Source organism: Leptosomus discolor, chromosome 6 (assembly GCF_034619465.1).
Source record: "Leptosomus discolor isolate bLepDis1 chromosome 6, bLepDis1.hap2, whole genome shotgun sequence".
Lineage (NCBI taxonomy): Eukaryota > Metazoa > Chordata > Aves > Leptosomiformes > Leptosomidae > Leptosomus > Leptosomus discolor.
Genome location: NC_141396.1, coordinates 40,877,972 through 40,899,772, shown reverse-complemented (window position 1 = coordinate 40,899,772; position 21,801 = coordinate 40,877,972). Strand labels below are relative to the sequence as shown.

Below are 21,801 nucleotides of genomic sequence, written 5' to 3'. Positions count from 1 at the left end.
ATGTGTAAAGCAGCGTTAATAACCAGACAGGGCTCTTTCCATCCTGTTGAAAAAGTTGCTAGTACATGATTTTATTCCAGTAGTGATGCCTGTTATTACTGGGCTATGGCTCTAAGGTCTTGTGCTCTAATTAATTAGAGAATTGGCCCTAATGAACAGCATTTTTCCGGTCCTCAACATTAATTGTCCTAAAAGTTTTCCTGTCTTTCACTGAATGTGTGATTTGATGGGAGATGGAAAAAAATATGCCATTGTTTGCTGTTCTGTGACTCGTAGGTATGGCTGGGAAGTAGCAAAGTAAGAGGAAAAACTGCTGAATGCTTGCCTCCTGCTTTAAAAATCAATTCAGCATTCAGGAGCGCACAAACTAGCCTGTTAGGCTGGGCAGACACATTTATGATGGTTTTTTCCCCTTGGCTGTGCCAGAATGAATTTAAAATATGCTTGAGATGCCTGAACACAACCTCACAACGCTGATGGCATGGGATGGTCAGAGGCAGTAAAAGGCAAACCAACGACCTCCACGTGGCCAAAGGGCAGCCTTCCATTTTACCCGCTGCTCTGCTTGGCTTGAGAAATTTTAGGGTGAACGGAAGAACCCTCCTGATGCACGGAGGGGCTTGCTGGAGACACCCCATCCTTCCCTGGTCCCATGTCACAATGTTCACAGGACCAACTGTTTTCAGCACAGGTTGTTGCTTGTAAACACACACACAGTAGTGTGTATACATATATATGTATGTACATATATATATGTATTTATGTATATACACGCACCTGAGAACCACTCATTTTCTGGGCTGAGGTTTTGCTTTCTAGTGTGAAAATCTGATTTTGAGAGATTATTATTTTTTTTAAATTTCCCTCCCCCCCATGCCCCAACATCCTGTTATGAAACTAAAGAACTACAAGAATGAAACTCCAAGTAAAATCTAACTTTAGGTGACAGATTAATTTAAAATCATGAGGGTGTAAGAATTACCACATTGAGATTTTCTTTTTTTTTTGCCTGTCCTCGATTTAAAGGAACTTAATTAAAGACAGGATTAATACGCTCCATAGCCATCACTGCGTGCAGCGACTGTGAAGGCGGGGTAGGCTTCGTAGGCTGCATACGTTGCTAAATCTTGTCCCATAGTCACCGCTTGTTTGAGCTGAGTGGCTGTGATGGTCACGGCTGTGTTAGCAATGGTATATCCTGCAGGAGAAAGGAGGGGGAAAAATGCAGATTAATGAAAAGACATTCAAAACTCACCATTGCCTGATAGTTAGGTTGTGGAAGACTTTGCTGTTGATAAGAATTACGTAGGGTGCATTGAGTTTGTTAATGGGAATAATCTAGTTAAATAGATCACTGCTGGCATGTTTTTTCTCCATGTTAAAGGTAATTAAAGCTGGAAAATTAATGCACTTTCTCACTTATTATTTGTTAAACAGGCTGCTTGAAAAATGCCACTCTCTGTTGAATATTTTTTCCTCAGGCTTTGATTATTTCTGAGCTAAAAGGGTGTTAATAGTGCTCTGTACATGTCCTCCCACGCACGACGTGAGGCAGGCAAGAAAATGAAGTAACATAGGGGAAATCTGGGCAGGTTTCATGGAGAAAATATGGCCCTGATACCCTTCACAGGCAAAATATATGCAGTTCAGGGCAGCCACATTAAAGAGGAGGGAAATGCCCTCTATGCAATACTGGGGAGAAAATATTTAATAAATTGGATTTTTTTTTCCCATCAGTTTCTAATGGAAAATGTGGTTTCAACACTTCAAAATTTTCCATGGGAAAATGTTAGCTTTGCTGATTTAAATTGAATCACTGGGAAAACAAACATTGTTTGGGGCTGGTTTGTCTGAAAGCAGCATAAAGCAGCTTGTTGACTAGACCACAATATTTTCTTGTGAAAGAATCAAGAATTAAGACAAAGCCCAAATTTGGGAAGAGCAGCTGGGGTAACCATTGGCTCTGCTGGACCAGGCTCTCTGCCAAACTACATCTCCCAGGGTCAAAAATCTCCAAGTGACCAGCTGGGCAATGGGATCAGCTTAAGTTCACTCAGAGCTGAGGTCCTCTCGGTGGGGGAAATGGAGTTATCAGGCAACACTGTGAGCACATTGCCTCACTGAAGGTGTCACCTTAGGGAAAAAACATCAGAAATTTGCTATAATTTGAGTATTGTGGCCTCTCAAAGTATCTTCATTGCATCAGCAAAGCAACGTGCAACATTTTGACTAGGAATTGAGAAATATGTCATTTAAAGCATATCTGCCGCCATCGTAAAAGAAATGAGCTGCTACCTGGGCATGGCCTGAGCTGAGCTGGGCTTCAGTGTGTGTTGCAAGCAGAAACTTTAATGTGTGTCAATTTGTTGAGCTTCCAAGACAAACAAGTAGGGGTGGATGAAAGAAAAAGGAGAGATTATAATTAAGCAGTAAGTGGAGACTGGATTCAATAAAGAGCCCATTTGGTTTCCATGCTGCAGAAGCCTGCACAAACCCAGACAAATTGATTTTTCTGTGGCTTTTGTGGACTCCTGTGGCAGGAAGCAGGATAGATTTTTTTTGTTTGTTTGTTTGTTTTGTTTTTTTGTTTGTTTGTTTGTTTTTTTTTTAAATCCATCCTTGAGACACTCCAAACAACTCAGTAGTACTGACTAATGCGTTCCTCATGTGCAGTTTGGCATACACTGCTCCCACTACATCAGGGTAACTATCATGCTGGAGAGCACAGTAAATGTGAGCTGGGATCAGATCCTTACTTTCACAGTTGTTTCATTTCTTTGGCAGATGAAAACAAAAGTGTTGGTTCAAAAGGAGGTGGGGGTGCTGGGGGAGGATGGATGGATGGATAGTGAATTAGTCGACCGTGCAGGAAGGAGTCTACTCCATCCTGTGTAGCATTGGCCAGACTGCAGCCACCGAGTCCAGGGAGGCCATTCACCCCAGATGTGGCATGAGGGATGCCAATTCTGGATCCTGCATCCTATCTGGGGCTCTCAGCTGAAGAGAGGCATCCACAAACTGGAAGGAGTGGAGGGGAGGTGTGTACCTGGGATGGGGCCCCAAGTGGTGGGGGATCCCCATCCTTGAACACTGCATCAACTTGCCTGGACACAGCCCCAGGCAAGCTGCTGTATCTGTGGCATTGGCCCTGCTGGGAGCAGGGTCAGACCAGAGATCATCCACCCTAGTGTCTCCAGCCTGAGTTGCTCTGTGGTATGTACACCATAATTTGAATAGTCCTGAAATAAACTGCTATATAGGCAACAAAGTTGTCGTACACATAAATAACATGAGTCAAGGTAGAGGTGTGGGGGATCATGGCCAGGTCTGTCCTCAGTGGCCAAAAATGGGGTCATTCTTGACATCCACAAGGTAGTAAAAGGAAAAATAATATTCCAGGGGACCCTCACTGTACAGACCTTCTCATACCTGGAAAAGCTGGTGCTGCCGGAGGCGCCTCTACTCCCTCTGTGGGAATCCCCAGCGTCTGAAGGGTGTATTCTGCTGCATAGGTTTTGGCTTCATCAATATAGGCACTGAGCTTGGGTGGTGTGAAGGGATGTCTGTGAGCACAGCAAAATATTAGCTTGTTCTTTTTTTCTCCCTAGGACTTTCCTGCAAGATGTTTTGATCCACTCATAGATGGCATCACCCCACATAGCAAATGGAAACATTATTTTACTGTGCTGATGTATTAACAAAAGTCCTCTCCTCATAGTAGTCAGGTTTCTTCACTGAGTTTATCAGCCCTGGGTCTCATTTTGGACACAATATCCTTTCACAGCATGTTGTGCATTTTCAGTCCTAAAGAAAGCCTGCTGCACTCTGGGTTTTTCTTTAAAATGTACAGCAAACAATGTTTTAGGTTAGGAACATTTAGAATCATAACTGGTGCTCAATTATCAGTGTGTTCCTTCAAGCTCCTTTCTTTTTCCCACAAGAGCTATCATATGCTTTATTTCTGTAGTAAAAAGCACCCTTTTGCCTGATTATTTCTGGCTTTTCGTAATCTTTGCACCACAAGGGAGAGCACCAATCATGGCAGGCACCACTATTAGTCTATTTTAGTTTGTGGATGGTTTTCTCCCTAATATATGTATTAAAAAAAGGAAATAGAGACCTGTGCAATTGTGTTTTGAGCAGAGATGCTGTATAAAATGCCATGAAAAAAATAATAATCCAAAACCCCAGAAAACCTCAAATAGTTACGTACATGGTGGGGTACTGGCTGGCGAGGGCAGGGATGGTGATTTTGTACAGGAAGAGCTGTCTTTGGTCTTGGCCAATTGCAGAGTGAAGCTGGTAAACAGGCTGTCCCCAGTTGTTTTTCTGGCAAATTTCTTCTAAGATCTAGAAGGGAGAAAAGGGATTTTTGCTCGGGTTAATTGCTGTGCAGTAGCAGCCTTCTCACCTGGGTGCAACCCCTGCACTGGTCAGCTTCCTTCCCTCTGAAGGGTTTTCAGGGATGTTGTGGCAGCTTCCTCAAGGCTTAGCAAAAAAAAAAAAAAAAAAAAAAAAAAAGGCAGACAGGATACTACATTCACCTTGAAGTATAAGATTCATCTAAATATTTTATACTTTAAAAATCCGTTTAATTCCTGAAGTTAATTATTACTCTGTTAAATCGGACATCATTGCCATTTTTGCTGATTAGGTATTTTATCCTGTTATTGGTGTGGTTTTCTTTGAATTGTCCTCCGAAACTCTATCTATGCACTTCTATTTAACAGTGCTTAAACACCTGGGTTGCATTCATCTTCACTGCTCTGTTGCCTCCCTGGCTTAGTGGGTTACAGTGCATGAAAAGTCCCAATCGTCATCTTTTTTAAAAAAATAGAAAAAAGAAAAAAGGCTGTGTTTCCATCCAGTTGATTATACAGGCTTCAATAGGTGATTTCTGCTTCTCTTTTTGAAAGAGAAATGCTGAACCACGTTGCCCCAGCCTTAGCACAGCTTATTCCGTGGTAATTGGGAATTGCTGTCCGGAAACACTCTTGCTTTGGCTTATTACTCCTTTTTTTTAACCCACTGGGTATGTGCTATCCCAAATGGGTTTGAACACAGCAGACTATTCCCATGCCTTGCTGTGAGTGGTGCTTGGAGCAGCTATTTTTTTCAAGTAGCTCCACCAGACCTGCCTCTCAGCTTAGAAGATGTTGAGTCTTGGGGCTCTGCTGCGTTGGCCGTGCTGCCAGCTGGGTCAGAGCAGAGACCTCCAGGTGCCTCCAACCTGAGTTTTTCTGTGGTCTACATTATTTAAAACTTATACTTAATTTTATTTAAAATTAAAATGTAAAATTTAAACGTCAGTGCTGTTTTTAACTTTGTAACCCTGGCTCCAACAGAAGTTTAGAACTTTGTAATGTAAATAAACTTATTCATTACATTCCTTGACTATGGCAACACTTGTTTCCTGCTGTCCCAACACCTTGATATGGATGTTGGTTTTATAATGTTACATCAAAATTTAAATTCTCAATAAGGCAGATCTACTTATTAACACTGAGCATCCCGGCTAGGCAGCGGGAACAAAATCCACCATTCAAAGATGCTGCTGAAATGGTCTCAATGCATCAGATGGGAGAGGCTGACCAAGCTGACAGGTATTAATGAGGCTGTCCTATTAATGAGGCTGTTGTGAAGCAGGCTGTAGTAGCAATGGGGGAGTTACAGAGCTCAGCTGCTGGGAAAGTGTCCCCCAAAATAACTAGCGTTGTAAGTGCCTGGCGCTGTTACTGCACAAATTGAAATACATGCAGTGGGGGTTTGGCATGGATGGGAAGAGGAAGAAAATTAATTTCATCTGCCCTAAGGCAATGCAGCACCACTCAAGTTATTTTGCCCCTCTTATAAAGAGTAAGAGGACTGTGAAATTTTGCAGGGGTGGGGAAAAAATCCCACTGTCTAGTTTTCTCGGGGAGAAAAGTATGTTTTCATAGGCTTTGGTAAACTCGATGCTATGGCAATTGAAGTATTAATAGGCAAAGATGTGCTTCAAATCTCAGGGTGAAGTTAGTTTCTCATGTTGCTTTGCCTGATGTAAGGGGAAAGCAGTTGCCGATGGGCCAGACTCTCAGAAACTCGGGGAATTTGTTCTGGGTTTGTTCTCCTCAGCCCTCAGCCATTCATTTGGATCCCAGTCCCGCACACACAGCCACACCAAAAGCCTCCTTGAACAACCAGAGTTTCTGCGCTGGGCTGGGTTGTGCGGGCAGTCAGCACCTCTTTCCCCATAAAAGATTTTAAAACGTGTATTATTTTTCAAGATATGTGCATTTGTTCCTTAGTGAAGCCCTAAGCAATGCATCCTGTTATCAAACCCAATTTGGGTAAGAATTTCTTGATCCTCAGTGCCTTTATGGACTGACAGCCATAGCTAGATTTCATCTTACACTCATGGGCTTTTATGAAAGCTCTTCTCTGAGGGAGAGCAGACACCGTTCACCAGCGAGGCAGGTGGATATTACAAGATGCACCTAATGGTATCTTATTTTCTTTATGTCTTTTAGGATGCAAGAATGGGTTTAGTTATCAGTCCTCAGTGCAGATTCAAGCAGGGGGCTGTTCTCCCAAAAGCATTTTGGGCAAAGACAGTCTCTGGCCTGGATATTGACTCTCTTTTTCGTTCACATACCTGAGGAGCGAGCTTGATCCCTTGGGGCTTTAGCGTGACGTGGTTCATTGGTGTGAGCTCCATTCCTGGCAAGAGGTCGTAGAGTTTATCCTCTCCCCTCTTTTCTCCTTTGAGCTGATATCCGCGCCCCAGGCCCGTGTATGCCAGGTAGCCGCGACCTCCCAGTCCTCTAACACCCGCAGCCCCTACAGGTATATTCATGTAAATTTCTAGGAATGTAAGAAGGCATTAAACTGAATCAAATCACCGGAAAAATTACCCTGATTCTTGCTGAAATGGAAAAGTTAGCCCCACTCGCCGGGTTTGGGAAGAAGATGGGCAGGAGCCCCCTGTAGCCTGCTGCTGGGATAAGCCAGGCTCCACATTGACACCCTTCCTTTTTGGGCTCGTATGCTTCGACAGATGAGGTTCTTTGGGGGGGGAGCCGTGCTTCTTTCTGACCCAGTTTCCATCTTCTTTGGTCAGTTTTAATTTTGTGACACATTTCTACCCAGATTTATATTTGAAAGGCAGAGAAGTGACAGCTGATACTACTTCCTACCCGCCAGTGTAATATCACTTTCTTGAAGAATTCAGAGTTTATATGATCCCTTGCTTATATGAAACAAAATCCTTTTTTGTCCCCATATTACACTTCCGTTGTTCCTTGGGGAGCCCTACTTGGGAGTCTGGGGAGACTGTAAGGCAAGAGAGGGCCCGTGGTTATCATATCTGCACCTTTGCCAATGCAACGTTCATAGAAGCTGGTTTCACTTCTGCAGGTAAAAACACATGAGCAGCAAGGGAAAATCCTGCTCCCCTGTCCCCTTCCTTGGGAAGGGGGAAAAACTGGCTGGCACAGTCCTTTCCAGCCCTACTGGAGTTCCATGTGGGGTCCCAGCCTGCCTTGGGACCTGGCCACCAGTTTGGGGATACAAGCTCATTGCCACACCTATCATTTTTGGAAGGAAGATTAAATGGGCAGATTTTTTTTTTTTTTTTTTGCTAGACCCCAGCCTTACTTCTGTGCTTACCAAATGATGCCTGCAACGATATTTAATTTGGGGGTACGTAAGCATGGGGATTTGATTTGGTCCCAGGTGTGGTCACCCGAGATCAAACGCAGAGCCCCAACACCTTTCAGAAATACTCTCTTTTTCATAGACTGCTTAGTGTTACGTTAATGATCTCCCCAAAAAAGAGTCCACCTCCCAGAGCACACAATTGATGGATTTCTTGATTTCAGTGCTGGTTCCCTACCCTGCATCAGGGCAATGTGACCTCCTTGGGAAACTTCGTGGCTTTGACTCAAAAAACACCAAGCCTGGTAGAACTTTCCCTGTGACCTTCAAAGGAAAGAGAGCTGTGCTGGTGGCTGGTTGAGGGAGTTGGGTTTGAAGAGGGGAAAGGAAATTTTTTTTATTTGGTCTTCCCTGCTGGAGCAAAACCAGGAGGATTCATGGTTTATTTACACTGGACCAAGGGCAATCTGGAAGCTCTTTCAGGCTTGCTCCAGAAAAATGGTTATTTTTTTCATGCCCTGCTTAGTCTGCTGGAAGATTGCTACACCTTCGGGAAGGACAGAGCCTAAAAACTGTGTTTCCATCCCTCTCTGAAAGCAGTCCAGCATCCAGGGCAAAGCCAACACCCTCAACACAAGTCTAGCGAGCAGCCACCCAAGCCCTGGAGGAGATATTTTGCTAGAGATGAGTATTGGCATGATGGGAGTTACCTCGGATGGACGGGGGCCGGATGATGCTCCTGTTGCTGAGCCCCTTGGTAGCAGGGAAGTGGAGGTTGGGGATAGCTGTGTAGGCTTGGGGTGTGTAGAAAACTGGAGCACCCAGGTAGGCAGTGGCAGGGTCGTACACGTGTCCGATGGTGTAGGTGTATTCTCCTTGCAGCATGGTACCCCTGCCGCCTGTGCCCCGGGTATATCTCACGTAGCTGTCTTTGTCAACAGGTTTGGCTAACGTCACCTCGATTGGGGACCCATCCAGCACCTTCACGCCAGGGTGGTGGGGAGAGAGCACGGGAGAAGCACAGGGGTAAGTCTCCGAAATGTACGGTGATTATCCTGCCTAGGGAGGCAGTTTCCCCACCTGCTTTGCTAACGGGATGGGAAGATGGAGAAAACCACCAAAAAAGGCAAATCTCCCTCTCAGGGGTGGAAGAAGGCACTGGCTGGGTGAAGGCTTAAAGTGTTGAGAGCACCCAGCCCTGACCGCAGCTGGGAGAGGCTCCTTAACAAAATTAGTACAGCTGTGAAGCCTTCAAAAGGCTTCGCTTCCCTGCCAAGTAGCATGTAAGTCAGCGAGGTTATACGTGCTGCTATGGAGTATAACAGTAGCATGAAAAATAGGAACGGAATTAACACCTTTTTGGGAACGGCTCTTGCATTACAGTGCTGTGAACTACATGCAGTGCAAGAAGTACTAACACAGCAACTTCCTTGCAAATCTGCATCTGAGTTTGGAGCAGATGTTTTGGGTTGACTTTTTTGGTCCCGGTTTGCTATTCACATGCTGCTCTTTGAGTGCTTTTGTTGGCAGATGCGGAACAAGGATGTGAGCATGAGCCAAGAGAACCCGTAACCCCTCATTTGCTAATCCTTGTTTCAGCTTTGCTCTGCCTTTTTTTTTTTTTTTCTGAGCAGTGAACTACATTCTGAGCTGGGCAAACATTTAGCACAAATGCAATGAGCAAGAAGCCAAAATGAACAGTTTGTGTACCTCAGAGCTGCTGAAAAATGAACTCAGGAGTGTAAAAGAAGCTTGCAAAGAGAAAATAGGGCTAACACCTTCTGTATGTTTTTGTAGCTAATAAACCACGCAGCTTTGTTTCAGCTTTGTATAATATACTGCACATAAGTCCCACGAATTAGCATTTAGAGCAGCTTTACCTTCCCATTCAAGGCTTTCATAGCTTCTACCGCATATTCTCTTTTATTAAAGTGCACAAAAGCGTAGTCTCTAATTTTCTTTACTCTCTCTACCGCACCTGCAGAAAACATTGGAATATTAGTTGGAAATGGGTATTAGTTGGAAAATACAGAACTGAAAGAGCAACTGTGTTGAGTTATGAGTCCTCACAGAGCAAAGGGGTAAAGGAACAAGAGGACAATGTCTTCGTAGCTCTTAGGATGTGTATGCCATTGGAAAGTAAATATATAAAGGTTGTAGTATTTCAAGGCAGACTAAAAGTTTTTGGGGTCAGACACCAGTAAGTTTCCCCTTAAACTGGAGAGGTTTTCTCCCTGTTGGACACTACATTTGTTTTTGTGTCTCCCTTCTGTGACAGACCACCAAGACCGGATGGCTGAGCAGGACATGCAACAGCCCAGGATTTCATGAGCTAACATGTAATGTCACCATGTGATCGCCATCTCCATCATTTCATTCGTGCATCATACATATTACTTGGAGGCAGCTTCAGGAAAGCTGATGCTTCTGCCGTAAAACAAGGAGGATCTTCTCTTAACCATTGACTTAGGGTGTTCAGCAAGAAGGAGCACCCAGTCCTGCCCAGGAGAGAGCAGCCCCGAGTATGGGGATGGGCTGGGACTGGTGGGGCAGCAGGTGTGGCCATAACAAACAATGTTTTCCATGGAAGTGGGGCATCTCTGGGATGCAGCCCCAGGTGCTGAGGGATCCCCACCCGCAGGGATGCCCTGATTTGCCTGGACATGGCCACAATCGGCCTGCTGCATCTGCGGTGTTGGCCCTGCTGGGAGTGGGGTTGGGCTGGAGACTCCCACCCTGGTGCCTCCAGCCTGAATCTTTCTTACACCTCTGTAATTACCAAAAATAATTCAAATTTAAATGGCTTCTTGTTCTTCTCTTCTATGTCCATCCTCTACAGCTTTCCCTTTCCCTTGTTGGGAACTTCTTGGCACTGAGATATTCAGCACTAATAAGTTTGTCTCCAAAATAACCACACTGGTCTTATTCCCCACAGTCACAAGCTTTAGACATCTGCCTTTTCTTCTCTAACTGTTCATCTACCCTGCTCCTGTGGGTTTGGAAGCACATAGTCAACCAGCCCAGCTACCAAAACTATAACAGCCCCAAACATATCCTTTGGAAATATGGCTAAGGGATGCTGAATGACTCTCCTGTTGGTTTCTTACCCTTTAAAGCTGAACAGGTGCACAGGGTAATGTCATATTGCTGCAAAAACAGTTACTTAAATAACTGGAGGAGAAAATGTATTTCTTCGGAGTTCAGGGGGAGTCATTAGGAGCTCCAGTAGGCTAAATGAAGCCTGTCCCAGCCTATAACCTGAGCAGCCTGCACATCTTCAAAATGACACCGGAATGGTAAGTAGCACTTCATGTCCTTCTGGGATCAGAGGGTGATTTTCTAAGCCCAAAGTTATGGGAATTATATGTTGGTGCCTCGTTTACAAGTCAAGGCTTTAATGCATTCTCTGTGTTTTGAAAATCCCCCTTCTGCCTCCTTGAGAGTGCTCTGTGCTACTGATCCTCGCCTGAGCCAAAAATCTTGCTCTTCCCTGCTTTTGCCTCTGCTGGGGCAAAGCAATGCGATACCTACCCTCGGGTCATCTCCATAGAAAGACTGTCTGTGTGACATTACAAGGGGAATATTTTCCCCTTCAGTACATTCGGAGAGCGTGACCTTCCTGCTGGAGACAGCCAGGGATGAGGATTTTTGCCAAAATCTCTAGGGAGTAACGGCAGGGCTTTTCAGTGAGACAAGTGATGCACGTGTCTACAGAAGTCATCAGGCCCTGAATTTGGCACAGATTTAAGGGGTGGTACTTGTACTGTATTACAACTTGAGATACATAATTAGCATTCTTGGTAGTGTCTGCGGAGCCTGTAGTGATGTGGTAATTGCTCTGTCATGGGGACCTCTGGATTTTAACTCCTTTGGTTAGGATCATTTTTATTGGATGACTTGTTATTGTCAAAACAGCTTCTAAGTGCCCTGGATCAAATGTACACTTCAGGCAAGCAGTACTGAAATGCAGCAGAATGAATAAGGCAGATAACCAAGGAGGGGAAGCGAATCATTTCAGATACTTGCTGACTTTTTTGTAATCTCACTATAACTTAAACTGCATTTGCTCTCCTCAAAGCTCGGGTTTTGCTGCTCTTATGCATACTTTTTGAAAGCATGACACAGCTTTAAAAAAGACATTCCTGATTTTATCCACAATAAATAAAGCTGTCCATTTAAAAAAAATAAAAAGAATTTTCAACATGAGATGTAAAAAGATAAAGAGATGACAGGAAAATTAAAGATGATACAGATCTTCTGTTGTTGTATTAGAAAACTTGTCTGAGGAGCAAAGCAGGTGACTGTTACCAAAGCGTTAAATGGGCACAAACGTGTTTCTGGGTAGAGCAAGCAGTTCAACATTCAGGAGCAAAACTGGGTAAACAAAGGAGAAGAGAGTTAAGAGAGTGAGATGATATAACTCAGGGGTAAAACAGGATCTTTAACAGCTTGATGGTGGCGAAAAGTATTAGCCAGAAACATTAAAAAGACAGAAAAGACTCGTAAAGAAACCTCTTAAAGACCTTTGCATTGCAGCCTAGTACAAAAAAAAAAAAAAAAAAAAAAAAAGAAATGTATGGAGCAGAAATGAGAAGTTAGTGAAGAAAAAAATGAAGCTTTGTAGTGTATTTTAAAAAATTAATAGAAGGAAGTTAATAGGAACAAGACGAAAGGTGATTTCACACTGCCAAGCGTAAGTTACTAATGCCTAATGGACTATGTGTCTTGGAGAGTGGCAGAAATGGGTTATTTTTACTTTGTTGTTCTTGGGTGGAATTTCCTAAAGCTGGAGCAATTCAGAAGTAAAATCTCCCTTGAAGGCCAGCAGGATTTTTATTCAAACAAATCTACTCGTTTTTTGAAAAATCTCACCCTAAGTACATGTAATAGATGCCATGAAGGAATACTGTCATATTCCGTGTTAAATGATAAGCACTGATTTTTCACAAATTTACAGAAGAGTGTGGAGGTTTTTGCATGAAAATTATAGAATTCAGTATTTAGATAGATTAGATAAGAAGCATTTGTATTAAATCACTCTATTTCTATCATCATCCTTTGCCATAGAATAAGAATGCTGAAATCACCCAGCTGTTTCACCAAGTCTTTCTTTTTAAGAAAGACTTAAAATAGTCAAAATAGTTTTCATGACACAGACATCGCCATGCAGCATCTTGGAACTTTTCCAGTTGCCAGTCATCCTAAAAAGGTTAGCAGTGTTCTTAGCTGGAAATTAAGCATATGTTACTAGGATGACATGATGTGCGTGTTGAGTGGGAGCCTTCAGCCTGATGACGATTTTTGTGGCATTACACATGAATATTTTACAGCAGGAAAAACAGTTATTGTTTTTCTTTTCCTTTGGCATTTTATGAATGGAGAAATATTTCCATTGCAGTAGCAGGACTTATTTAGGAGCTGCCATGTCAATGGGTTCCTACCTGGTTTGATGTTATTGAACTCCTTTTCTATGGTCTCTTCAGTGGTCGAGAGCATGAGGTTCCTCACATACAGAATTTTTACTGATGACATGGTGTCTTCATCCACCTCTACTTCTGGTTCTGCCCAGTCAACAGCAATAGGATGTCCCCACAACTGGATCCTTCCTTTAAAGGAATTGGCATGGTCAGTGACAGACAGGCTTTTGTTCCTCTCACTTCTGCTCAGAGACAATTTCACATGCCGTATGAACAGCAGAATAGGCCAGTTCTACAAATAAGCCTTTCTAGTTCAAAGGATGGTTCCTTTGTTAACTCATTCCCAAAAGCAGATGGTCACACTTTGAGTGTGCTCCCACTAATACCTTAGAAGCCTGCAGAAATGCAGCATCCAGAATTAAAGAAGTGAAAACATGGCATGACTCACTAACGTCTGCGTTCCCTGGAGCACTCTCTAAAGGGAAATATTTTAATGAACTTATAAAAATCCCTCTTGGCTGCAAAAGTTTCATTCCCTAGATAATAAGAAAGGGATGCAGAAGTTCCAGATGGATGAAATGAGATAGTAAAAGCAAGGATGTCTCTGAGTGCGAGTATTTGAAGTTGTATGGTCCTCACTGGGCGAAGTTGCAGCTGAAGCGGTAGAAAGGAGGGACACAAAAAGTAATGAGGCATAAAACAAGGTATGGGTGTGGGCAAGAAGCCCATGGGCTCTGTACACACTGGTTCAAGCTGCTGAGAGGCAGAGAATAAAAAGAGCAAGTAAAGAGATAGTTAAAGGCAATGTTGCCATGTTATCACACTGAGGTCCATAATCATTTGCATTGAGTCACCTAATCTGTTAAGTAATTGATTAGTCACTTAGTGATGTTTCATATATGATGAAAACTGACTGCCACAGTCTTGTCGCAAAGCTGCGGGAATTGCAGGGATGAGCAGCAGGATACCGGGTAACGGTTTCTTCACCTCCTGTCTTCTCCAGACAGCAATGATACCTCTTTCCTCCTCTTTTTCTTCCCTGTCCCTTTTGCACATCTTGCAGGGAGATTTTCCTCCCTTTTCTCTTCAGGAGTAGTTGAATTCTGGCTACCCACTAATATTCAGAGCCCCAGATTTCATGTGCTCTATCTGTGGCCCACTTTTTTTCTGGCAATTTTAATTAGCCAATTATTTGGATGTACAGTAGGGACCATTTTCTGTCTTAGCAGCATGGTAAATGCTAGATATTCCTTCCAAATAATGAAATAAAATGTCTGCCCCTTCTGCATATGTCCCCCAAAGAGTAAGTGGGTTTTTCTCTGTTTTTTCTTTCTTTCTCTCTGATCTTTATGGCATGAAGATTGGGTCCTCCAAGGCCTTAATTATGCTAAAACTTGGAAAAAACCCAGGGATGCCTATGCTGGTAGAGGGAAAATGAGAATCTTGCAAAACATTTTTGAGAGATCTAAAAAAAGGCATTCTGTCTTGCGTCTCTGCTTGGATAACCTATTTAAGATGGGATGGGAGCTCCAAATGGAGAAAATTAGAAGGTGATGGTAGAATTTGGAGACCTGTTTTTCTATATTGGAAGTGAAATTTAACAAACTGCTCCCTGCTAGGAATTCTCATGAATGAGCCAGGATTTGTGGAGTGAGATTGTGCTGATGTCCACCATTCAGCACTGCCCAGTCTGACTTGAGCTGTTAGTGACCAGAAATAGAGAGATGGCTGCTAATGGCAGCCAGCTGAAATGAAATGCATGTGCCCCTCTCTGAATTACCATTTTCTGTTCAATAGTGGAAATAATGACCTGGTTGACTTGCAGCAAGGGGCTAAGCTTGGTGCCTGCACTAGCCTCTTGCTAAAACCCAATCTTGCTCCACCCTTTTATTTAATCAGGAGAAGACAGGACAAAGTTTACATAAAAAGCATCTTCCTTTTTGAGCATTTCTGTCTCTTCTACAAAGCTCCCTCAAAGAGCAGCGAGGTTCAGAATAAAGGAAGTGTCTTGATAATGATATTCAATCCTACATTCATTCAATGCATCAGCTGGAGACACATTCAGTTCTGGCTTGAAACTTTTTTCAAGTTCCTCCCATATGTTTGCAACGTCAGAAGACTCTGGTGCCTTCTCAGGCCTTTAAAATTCCTCAAACCGTTTACCAAGATGTCCCTAAATTGGAAACCACTAGCGAACCAGTAGCGCATTGCACATGTCTGTTCAGGGCTGTGTGCTCATTCCATCTGTCTCACTGTCTTTGCTCAGGATTTCAAGAGATATGCTCCCTCAAGGCTGCTGTCGGCAGCTGTGGCTGTGCCTGCTCCTTCCTTCATTCTTGATATAGAAACCATGGAAGAGTTGTGCTGAAGCACAGAGCGGCTGAATATGCTCCCACAATCAGGGAGACGCTAAACTGATGCAGAAAATGTGGAATAAAAGGGAAAATAGTCAGTGTGAAATGTCTTGCAACAGCTAAGCGTATTCAGTGCTCAAAATCATGCTCAATTTTTTACAATAAGAAAAAAGGATTTAATTCATGGGCTGTCTATAGAAAGCATGAAAGAAGGCTAGTGGGTTATGAACAGGCTCAAAACAGGCGGTTTATTGGAGTCTTTCAACAGTAAGTGAGCTGGGTTCAATAAAGCAGTGCAGGAGCTGCCATGCATAAGAAAGTGTGAGAAAATTGGTGAAATCACTGCAAATGCACTTAAAGTGATGCCTTCAACTAACATCTACCAAACCCCTATCTGTTTCACAACGGTCTTTGAATGTGCCCCAGTGCTAAATTGCATAGACATTCTTTATATATTTTTAATCCTAAAGAAATTCCTCATTTGAAGTTTTCTTCCTGCATGGAAAATATTCATTTTTAGGAACATACATTCTCAAGGCTGAACATGTTCTTGGATGCTTTCCTGAGCGATTCTTTCTGAGAGGCCAGAATTGAGGCTCTACTTTGTATATAACCCAAGACAACCACAGCATAATACATATCCTACAACAGAGCTGTATGGATATACACAGCTAAAACCACCTAGCTGTATTTTTAATAAATTCAAGCTCCTAAATGAAGAGTGTGGATAATGAGCATGGTGCTACACCAGAATCTGTAATGAATCACTCACCCTGCACCCCAGAGCCAGGGTGACTCCATCAGCCAGTCATGGTGTATTGGGGTCAGTATATTGCTCTGAGTGTCTTTATCAGCCAAGAGGAGAAAACCCAGCAATGTTCGCTTCCTTGCATACCTGGGTCCTTTGGAGACTTCAGTCTCACTGCAGTGCAACATCTACATAGGTGACCCCTGAGATGAAGCCATCCCTACCACTCTCACCATCTGTACTAACCTGGGAGCAATTTTCTCCTGGCCATGGCTGCTGCTCTATGGCTTTCATATTCCACAAAAGCAAACCCCCTGTTTTTGGTTTTGTCAGCTGCACTAGGGTAGACAATGACATCCACGACTCCGTCCGTGACTTTCTTCATCTCTGCTAAGATTTCCTCCCTCTTCTTCGTTTTGGGGATCCCTCCCACAAACAGGCGGCAGTTGTCTACGCTGGCACAGACTCCAAGGAGACGTCCGTTCCTGAGTATAAACAACATTGCTGGTTTGTCAGGAGTCAGGATCAATTTTCAAAAAGAGGAAAAAAATAAAATAAAAATCTCCCTCTTGTCCCAAAACACAAAGTCAAACACAAGCCCTCCTGCTCCTGCGGCATATGCTGTTTGGGATAGTCAAGCGGTCTTGCTCAATGCAAAAGCTAACATGGAGGCTGCCACTCTGCTAAATTTGACGTCAAAGTAAGGCAGCACAGTTGAAATGAAGGATTTGAGATCAGGGAGAAACCAAAGCCAAATTTTGCCTTTGCTTTCTGGGATTCTCCATTTTGCCGTTGCAAAACTAGCTGCTACCAGGCAACTGTACCTACCATCCATGGTCACAGCAGTGACTTTTATGTTAGCACCAGTATTTGTTGTGTTCATCAGTGACTTGTAGCTTCCCGGTTGCCATTGGGCAACTTGACTGAGGTTTTTGGGAAAGAAAATCCCTTGTCAAGGACAGACAACATTTGGGCCTTGCTGATGCCAATTGTTGTGGAGACCCCAAAGTAAAAATTCCCTTACATGCACTTTGCTCACCTCTACATAGTCCAAGTACCCCCTGCAGATCCTGAGAAGTTAAAAACTTCTTCAGAGGAGTCCTTGGAACAAGGGAAGTAAGCAGAGGAGGTGGAAGTTTATGAAGCCTGATCTTTAAGACCTTCCAACCTCTGATACAAATAGTGTTTCCAAGCTGTCCCTTTGTGCCTTGTGACTTGCTCATCCTTAGGGTTGCTAGTAAAGCAATTCACAACCCATCTTTTTTTATTAAAAACAAAAATTAAAGCCACAATATTACCAGAAAGATTTATCTCTAAATGCTTCTAAGCAAAGGCATCTATTCATCCCACTTTGAACTGGAAAAAAAAAAATTGTGTTTGAAATCAAAACAAAACATACTGATGGGTCCATGTGTTGTTGATTTCCGTGTGTTTTGTTCCCAGTCCTGGTCACAAACATGAGGGCTTTTTCTGTTCCTACCTATTAGCAAATGTCACTGTTTTTCCAACTGGTTTCCACTATTTTTTCACTATTTTTCGCAATCGCGCTGTCTCCCAGAACATGTCTGCAGTGTAGGTCATGAGAGAGACTGTGAGTAGGAATAAATCAACAAAAAACAGCCCAGAGTGGAACATGAAATAAACAGCAATGGTTAGCTGAAAGTTAATTTGATCCAAAGCACAATATTTTTTTCAGGGTTCTGGTAGAATTTTTTTTTGTGAGGAAGACATTTCCTGCAAAAGATTTTGGCTCTGGTGAATCCTACATACTGCCTTTGCATAAAGCAATGACTGCACAGGGAATCAAGAAGTGTTTTTCTCTTAAAGCTTAGGTATCTAAATAACCTTCCTCTGGGCTGCAAGGAAAAATATGCCTTATGTAACAAAATAGATAAATATATATGATTTAAAGTTGATGTGAAGGTGTTTCCCATGCTTACCTAATTTCATAATTATTGAGTTGTTTTATTGCATTCTTCGCCTCCTGTTTATTTGAGAAGGTCACAAAGGCGTAGCCCCTGTTGTTGCCATTAAAGTCCATCATCATTCTCATTTCGTAGATTTTGCCAATCTGCAAATAGAAGGACAAAGATATGTCAGCAAGGTGGGAGGAGTTTAAACAAGACAAGGTGCTTCCTTGACTGTATCACGTTGAAGCTCCACCAGTAGTCTGGGCCAAATCATCTCCAGTTCAGACTTGAAATACAGTTTTGATCATCACTAACCTCTGCAATACAATTACCCGCCATAAAGTCTTACTTTTTCACACAGTGGTATAAGTTCATCTTCAAAGAGGTCTCGGGGCAGTTTCCCAATAAAGATCTCACACCCCCTCTCTGGCGGAGGGCCATCCCAGTCAGGTGGTGGGCCTCCATATTTCCTCTGCCCATTTTCCTGCCATGGAGAAAGAGTGATTTAGATACAGATTTTAAATGTGGATGTAACTAATCCCTTCCCACTGACACTTTAGACATGCTCCATTACCATGTTGGCACAAGGCATGGTGAGGATCTGGGCCTGGAGATGCGCATGGAGAAATTGAGCACCCTAATGCCCACCCCTTCTGGCACCGAGGAGTGGTGAAGCCCTTTCTCTGACTGTTCTGGGCATTTCAGAGGGAGCCCAGCAGGGGAGGAGGTCTGGGCAGAGGAGATGACAGAAGCAGCCACACAGCAGGGGCAGAGGAGAGCCATTGATGGTGGAAGGCCATGTGAGGGACAAAAGATGACTCCTGCCTACCCAGGAGGTTTTTTTAGGCAGGGAGCAAGTCTTGGCCCCAAGTAATATTCAAAGATGTAAAGACCAGCCAATATTTCCTCTTTTTGCTATGTTTTTGCTGCATGAGTGTGTCTCTGTTCTGCTTTCCTATTTTTAATTATCCTTCCTGTATTTCTTGTTTTCCGTCTTTCCTTTCATTCTCACGCATTCTTCCTCTGCCTGCCTTCCTTCCTTCCTTCCTTCCTTCCTTCCTTCCTTCCTTCCTTCCTTCCTTCCTTCCTTCCTTCCTTCCTTCCTTCCTTCCTTCCTTCCTTCCTTCCTGTCCTGCAGTGATGCCGGGACCCTGGTAATTTTTCTATTTTTGGCTCCCCGATCATTTCTGTAGTCATTTCCCACTCTGGGATTACTCCAGGCAAGTGAATGCCTGTATGGCTGACTTAAAATGAAAGCCTACAGCACGTAAGAAAACAGGGATCCTTGCAGGAAAATAACAATATGCCATGAGGTCTTTCAGTTTTCCTGAGCCCTGAATTATCCATGCTCATTCCTGTTTTGCAAATGTTTTCAGCATAGTGATGGGGCCACAGGGACATTTGAATTTATGAAAGAATTCTTATAGCAATTCTAACAGGAAGACCATGACATTTCAGTTATTTTCCTGCTCCCGGTTTGGCTGAACTTAGCACGTTGCTGGTGTGGGATTTTTCTGTCTCTCAAGCCATTTGTTAGGTGAAGGCATAAAGTGATGGTTGTGTTTTGTGTTGTTGCAGTCATCTGTGATCTTCACTGGTGTGTTAGCTGGAGGAATACTGAGCTCAATAATGGTCTGAAAATCATCAGAGGAGTCTTCCTGTCCCACTTTAAGCCAAGTAAGAGACAATCAGACAGTTCTGCTTTTTCTTTTTGTCAATGTCTGTGGGAGCTTGTGTGCAAGAAGGCACAGCAAGAAATAAAGTCTTCCCTCAATCTGCAGTGACTTTTTATGTCTTGAAGGCAGTATCTCGACAAATTCATCTTGCCAAGGTGTCTGGAGGGAAGGACTTCACCACCCACTTCATGAAGATGAATGACCCTAGCATGCACTGAGGAAGAAGGTGTTTGGCTGTACCAATTGACAGGTTGGAAGAAAAGCCCAAAGAGACACGGAAAAGGAAATTAGGATGACAAAAAAAAAAAAAAAAAAAAAAAAAAAAAAAAAAGAGAGAAAGATAAAATAATAAGCTTGGAACGGAAAAAGTAGGGAGAAAGAAGATTGGGGAGGGGGGTGTGTTGGGGGGGTGTGTTGGGGATTGAAATCTGTGGTTTAGGAATGAGCTATAGCCAGATGTGACTATGAAAAACTGAAGACCAGAATAAAGAAAGCCACAGTAAATATAAGACATAGAGAAGTTAGTTATCTTTTGGGTCAGGTACAGCACCTGAAGGGCAACAAATCCAGCTGCTGGCCTGGTCCTGGGGTGCACATAGGATTAAGAGCCATAGGAAAATGCTGTTTCCCAGGAGTCTAATTTTTTGCTTTGGGCTGTTGTGCCCTCTAGTGCTGTGCAAAGCAAGGCAAGTTCAAGGCAGTCACGTGCCTAAAATTCAGTGTTTTCAGTTATTTCTTCCAGGATGCAAGGCCGGTCACATTTGTGCCCAACACTTTTGAAAAATTAGCTTGTTTTTGTCATGCTAACTGAGAAAGACTTCTTCAGATGGCTTTTGAAGGACGTGCCCAGTCTTCACCTGCCCTAACCAGAGGAGTCTTTGCACTTGGAGACCTTGAAGACTAAACTGGGAGCAAACCTTTGGTGGTTTTTGGTCAAGTGAGGCACCTACCTCACATGCACTTCTATGTATGCAAGGATCTATACAAAAGGCAGATCTGATGGTAATGTGTTGGACTTCCTATGGCCAAATCTGGACCTACGCTCTTCTGAAACTTTGTTTAGTGGGTTTCATTTGCTATGTTACCACTGCAGCCATGACTTTGAGACAGCAATCCCAACCTTTCCCAATATTTAGCAGTGTTCAGGGTATTTTTTCCACCCCTATCATAATTTGGCATTGGGCAAAGAATACCTGGAGGAATAAGATCCTCTTTCATAAAAGACAGCATCTATTACATGTAGTTATGTGCAGCACATATGTTAGAGAAAAACAGAGGGAAGAAGAACGAGTAAGGAGCACTTCATGCATACAGATTCGCTGCTCAAACCCTCTGTGCAATGCATTGCTCCAGGATGAAGTCAGACACTGCACACAAAAGGATGTGACCATGAGTTCCTACCTGGATCAAATTATATCCCGTTCGCTGAATTAATGCACGGAGGGCTGCTTCTTTCTGTGTGCCGGTCAATCCATCCCCGGATTTGTGATTTGATTCCATTGTGAGTGATTATCAGCAAAAAATCAGGTTAATTAGGGGTGCTCACTGCAATCAAATTTAAGATAAATTAAATAAATTAATAAGGCCAAGAGGAGAAAGTCCACCCTCCTGAAAAAGTTAACAGGATCGTTCTTCTTAAATAAGTTATTTTGAGACAAATACAGAACACCACAGACCATGGAAAAAGCAAAAATATCCCACTCGTTGCATGAAAATAAATAACATTTAAACCCACAGTCAGATTTTGGACAGCAATCCAGTGAGATGCAGAGGGATATTGTAACATATTGGTGCACGTGTCTTAGGAAAGAAATGCGTGTAAGATGCCTAATCCTGCACTGAGTACACGATGATGAGTCCTTTATGCTATTGCATCCCATCACTGCTGGGAAGGGAACCTCGTAAAAGCCATATCCAGCACTTTATGAGAAACAAGGACTAGGTCCTTCTTTGGCCTGTTTTTATAAGTCAAGAGAATGGGAGAACTTCAGATCTGTATCTAGATTCAGGGCTTGTACAACCTTGAGTTCAGATGTTTTGATTCAAAGCTGTAGTTTTAGG

General features: G+C 43.1%; 1 protein-coding gene across 2 annotated transcripts; it reads right to left on the bottom strand.

Moving 5' to 3' along the window:
- Positions 1–1,046: 1,046 nt before the first annotated feature.
- Positions 1,047–21,240, bottom strand: A1CF (APOBEC1 complementation factor). 2 transcript variants are annotated; one of them, XM_009954918.1, is made up of 11 exons: positions 21,142–21,240; positions 18,414–18,548; positions 18,095–18,225; positions 16,401–16,639; positions 13,077–13,241; positions 9,516–9,613; positions 8,346–8,616; positions 6,635–6,843; positions 4,214–4,350; positions 3,430–3,563; positions 1,047–1,198 (listed from the first exon to the last, which is right to left on the bottom strand). In XM_009954918.1, the coding sequence occupies exons 1-11, from the start codon at positions 21,238–21,240 to the stop codon at positions 1,047–1,049; spliced, it is 1,770 nt and encodes a 589-aa protein (XP_009953220.1). The 2 variants fall into 2 exon arrangements, with proteins under 2 accessions (XP_009953220.1, XP_009953228.1); XM_009954926.1 differs by having other exon boundaries at positions 6,635–6,819.
- Positions 21,241–21,801: the final 561 nt, after the last annotated feature.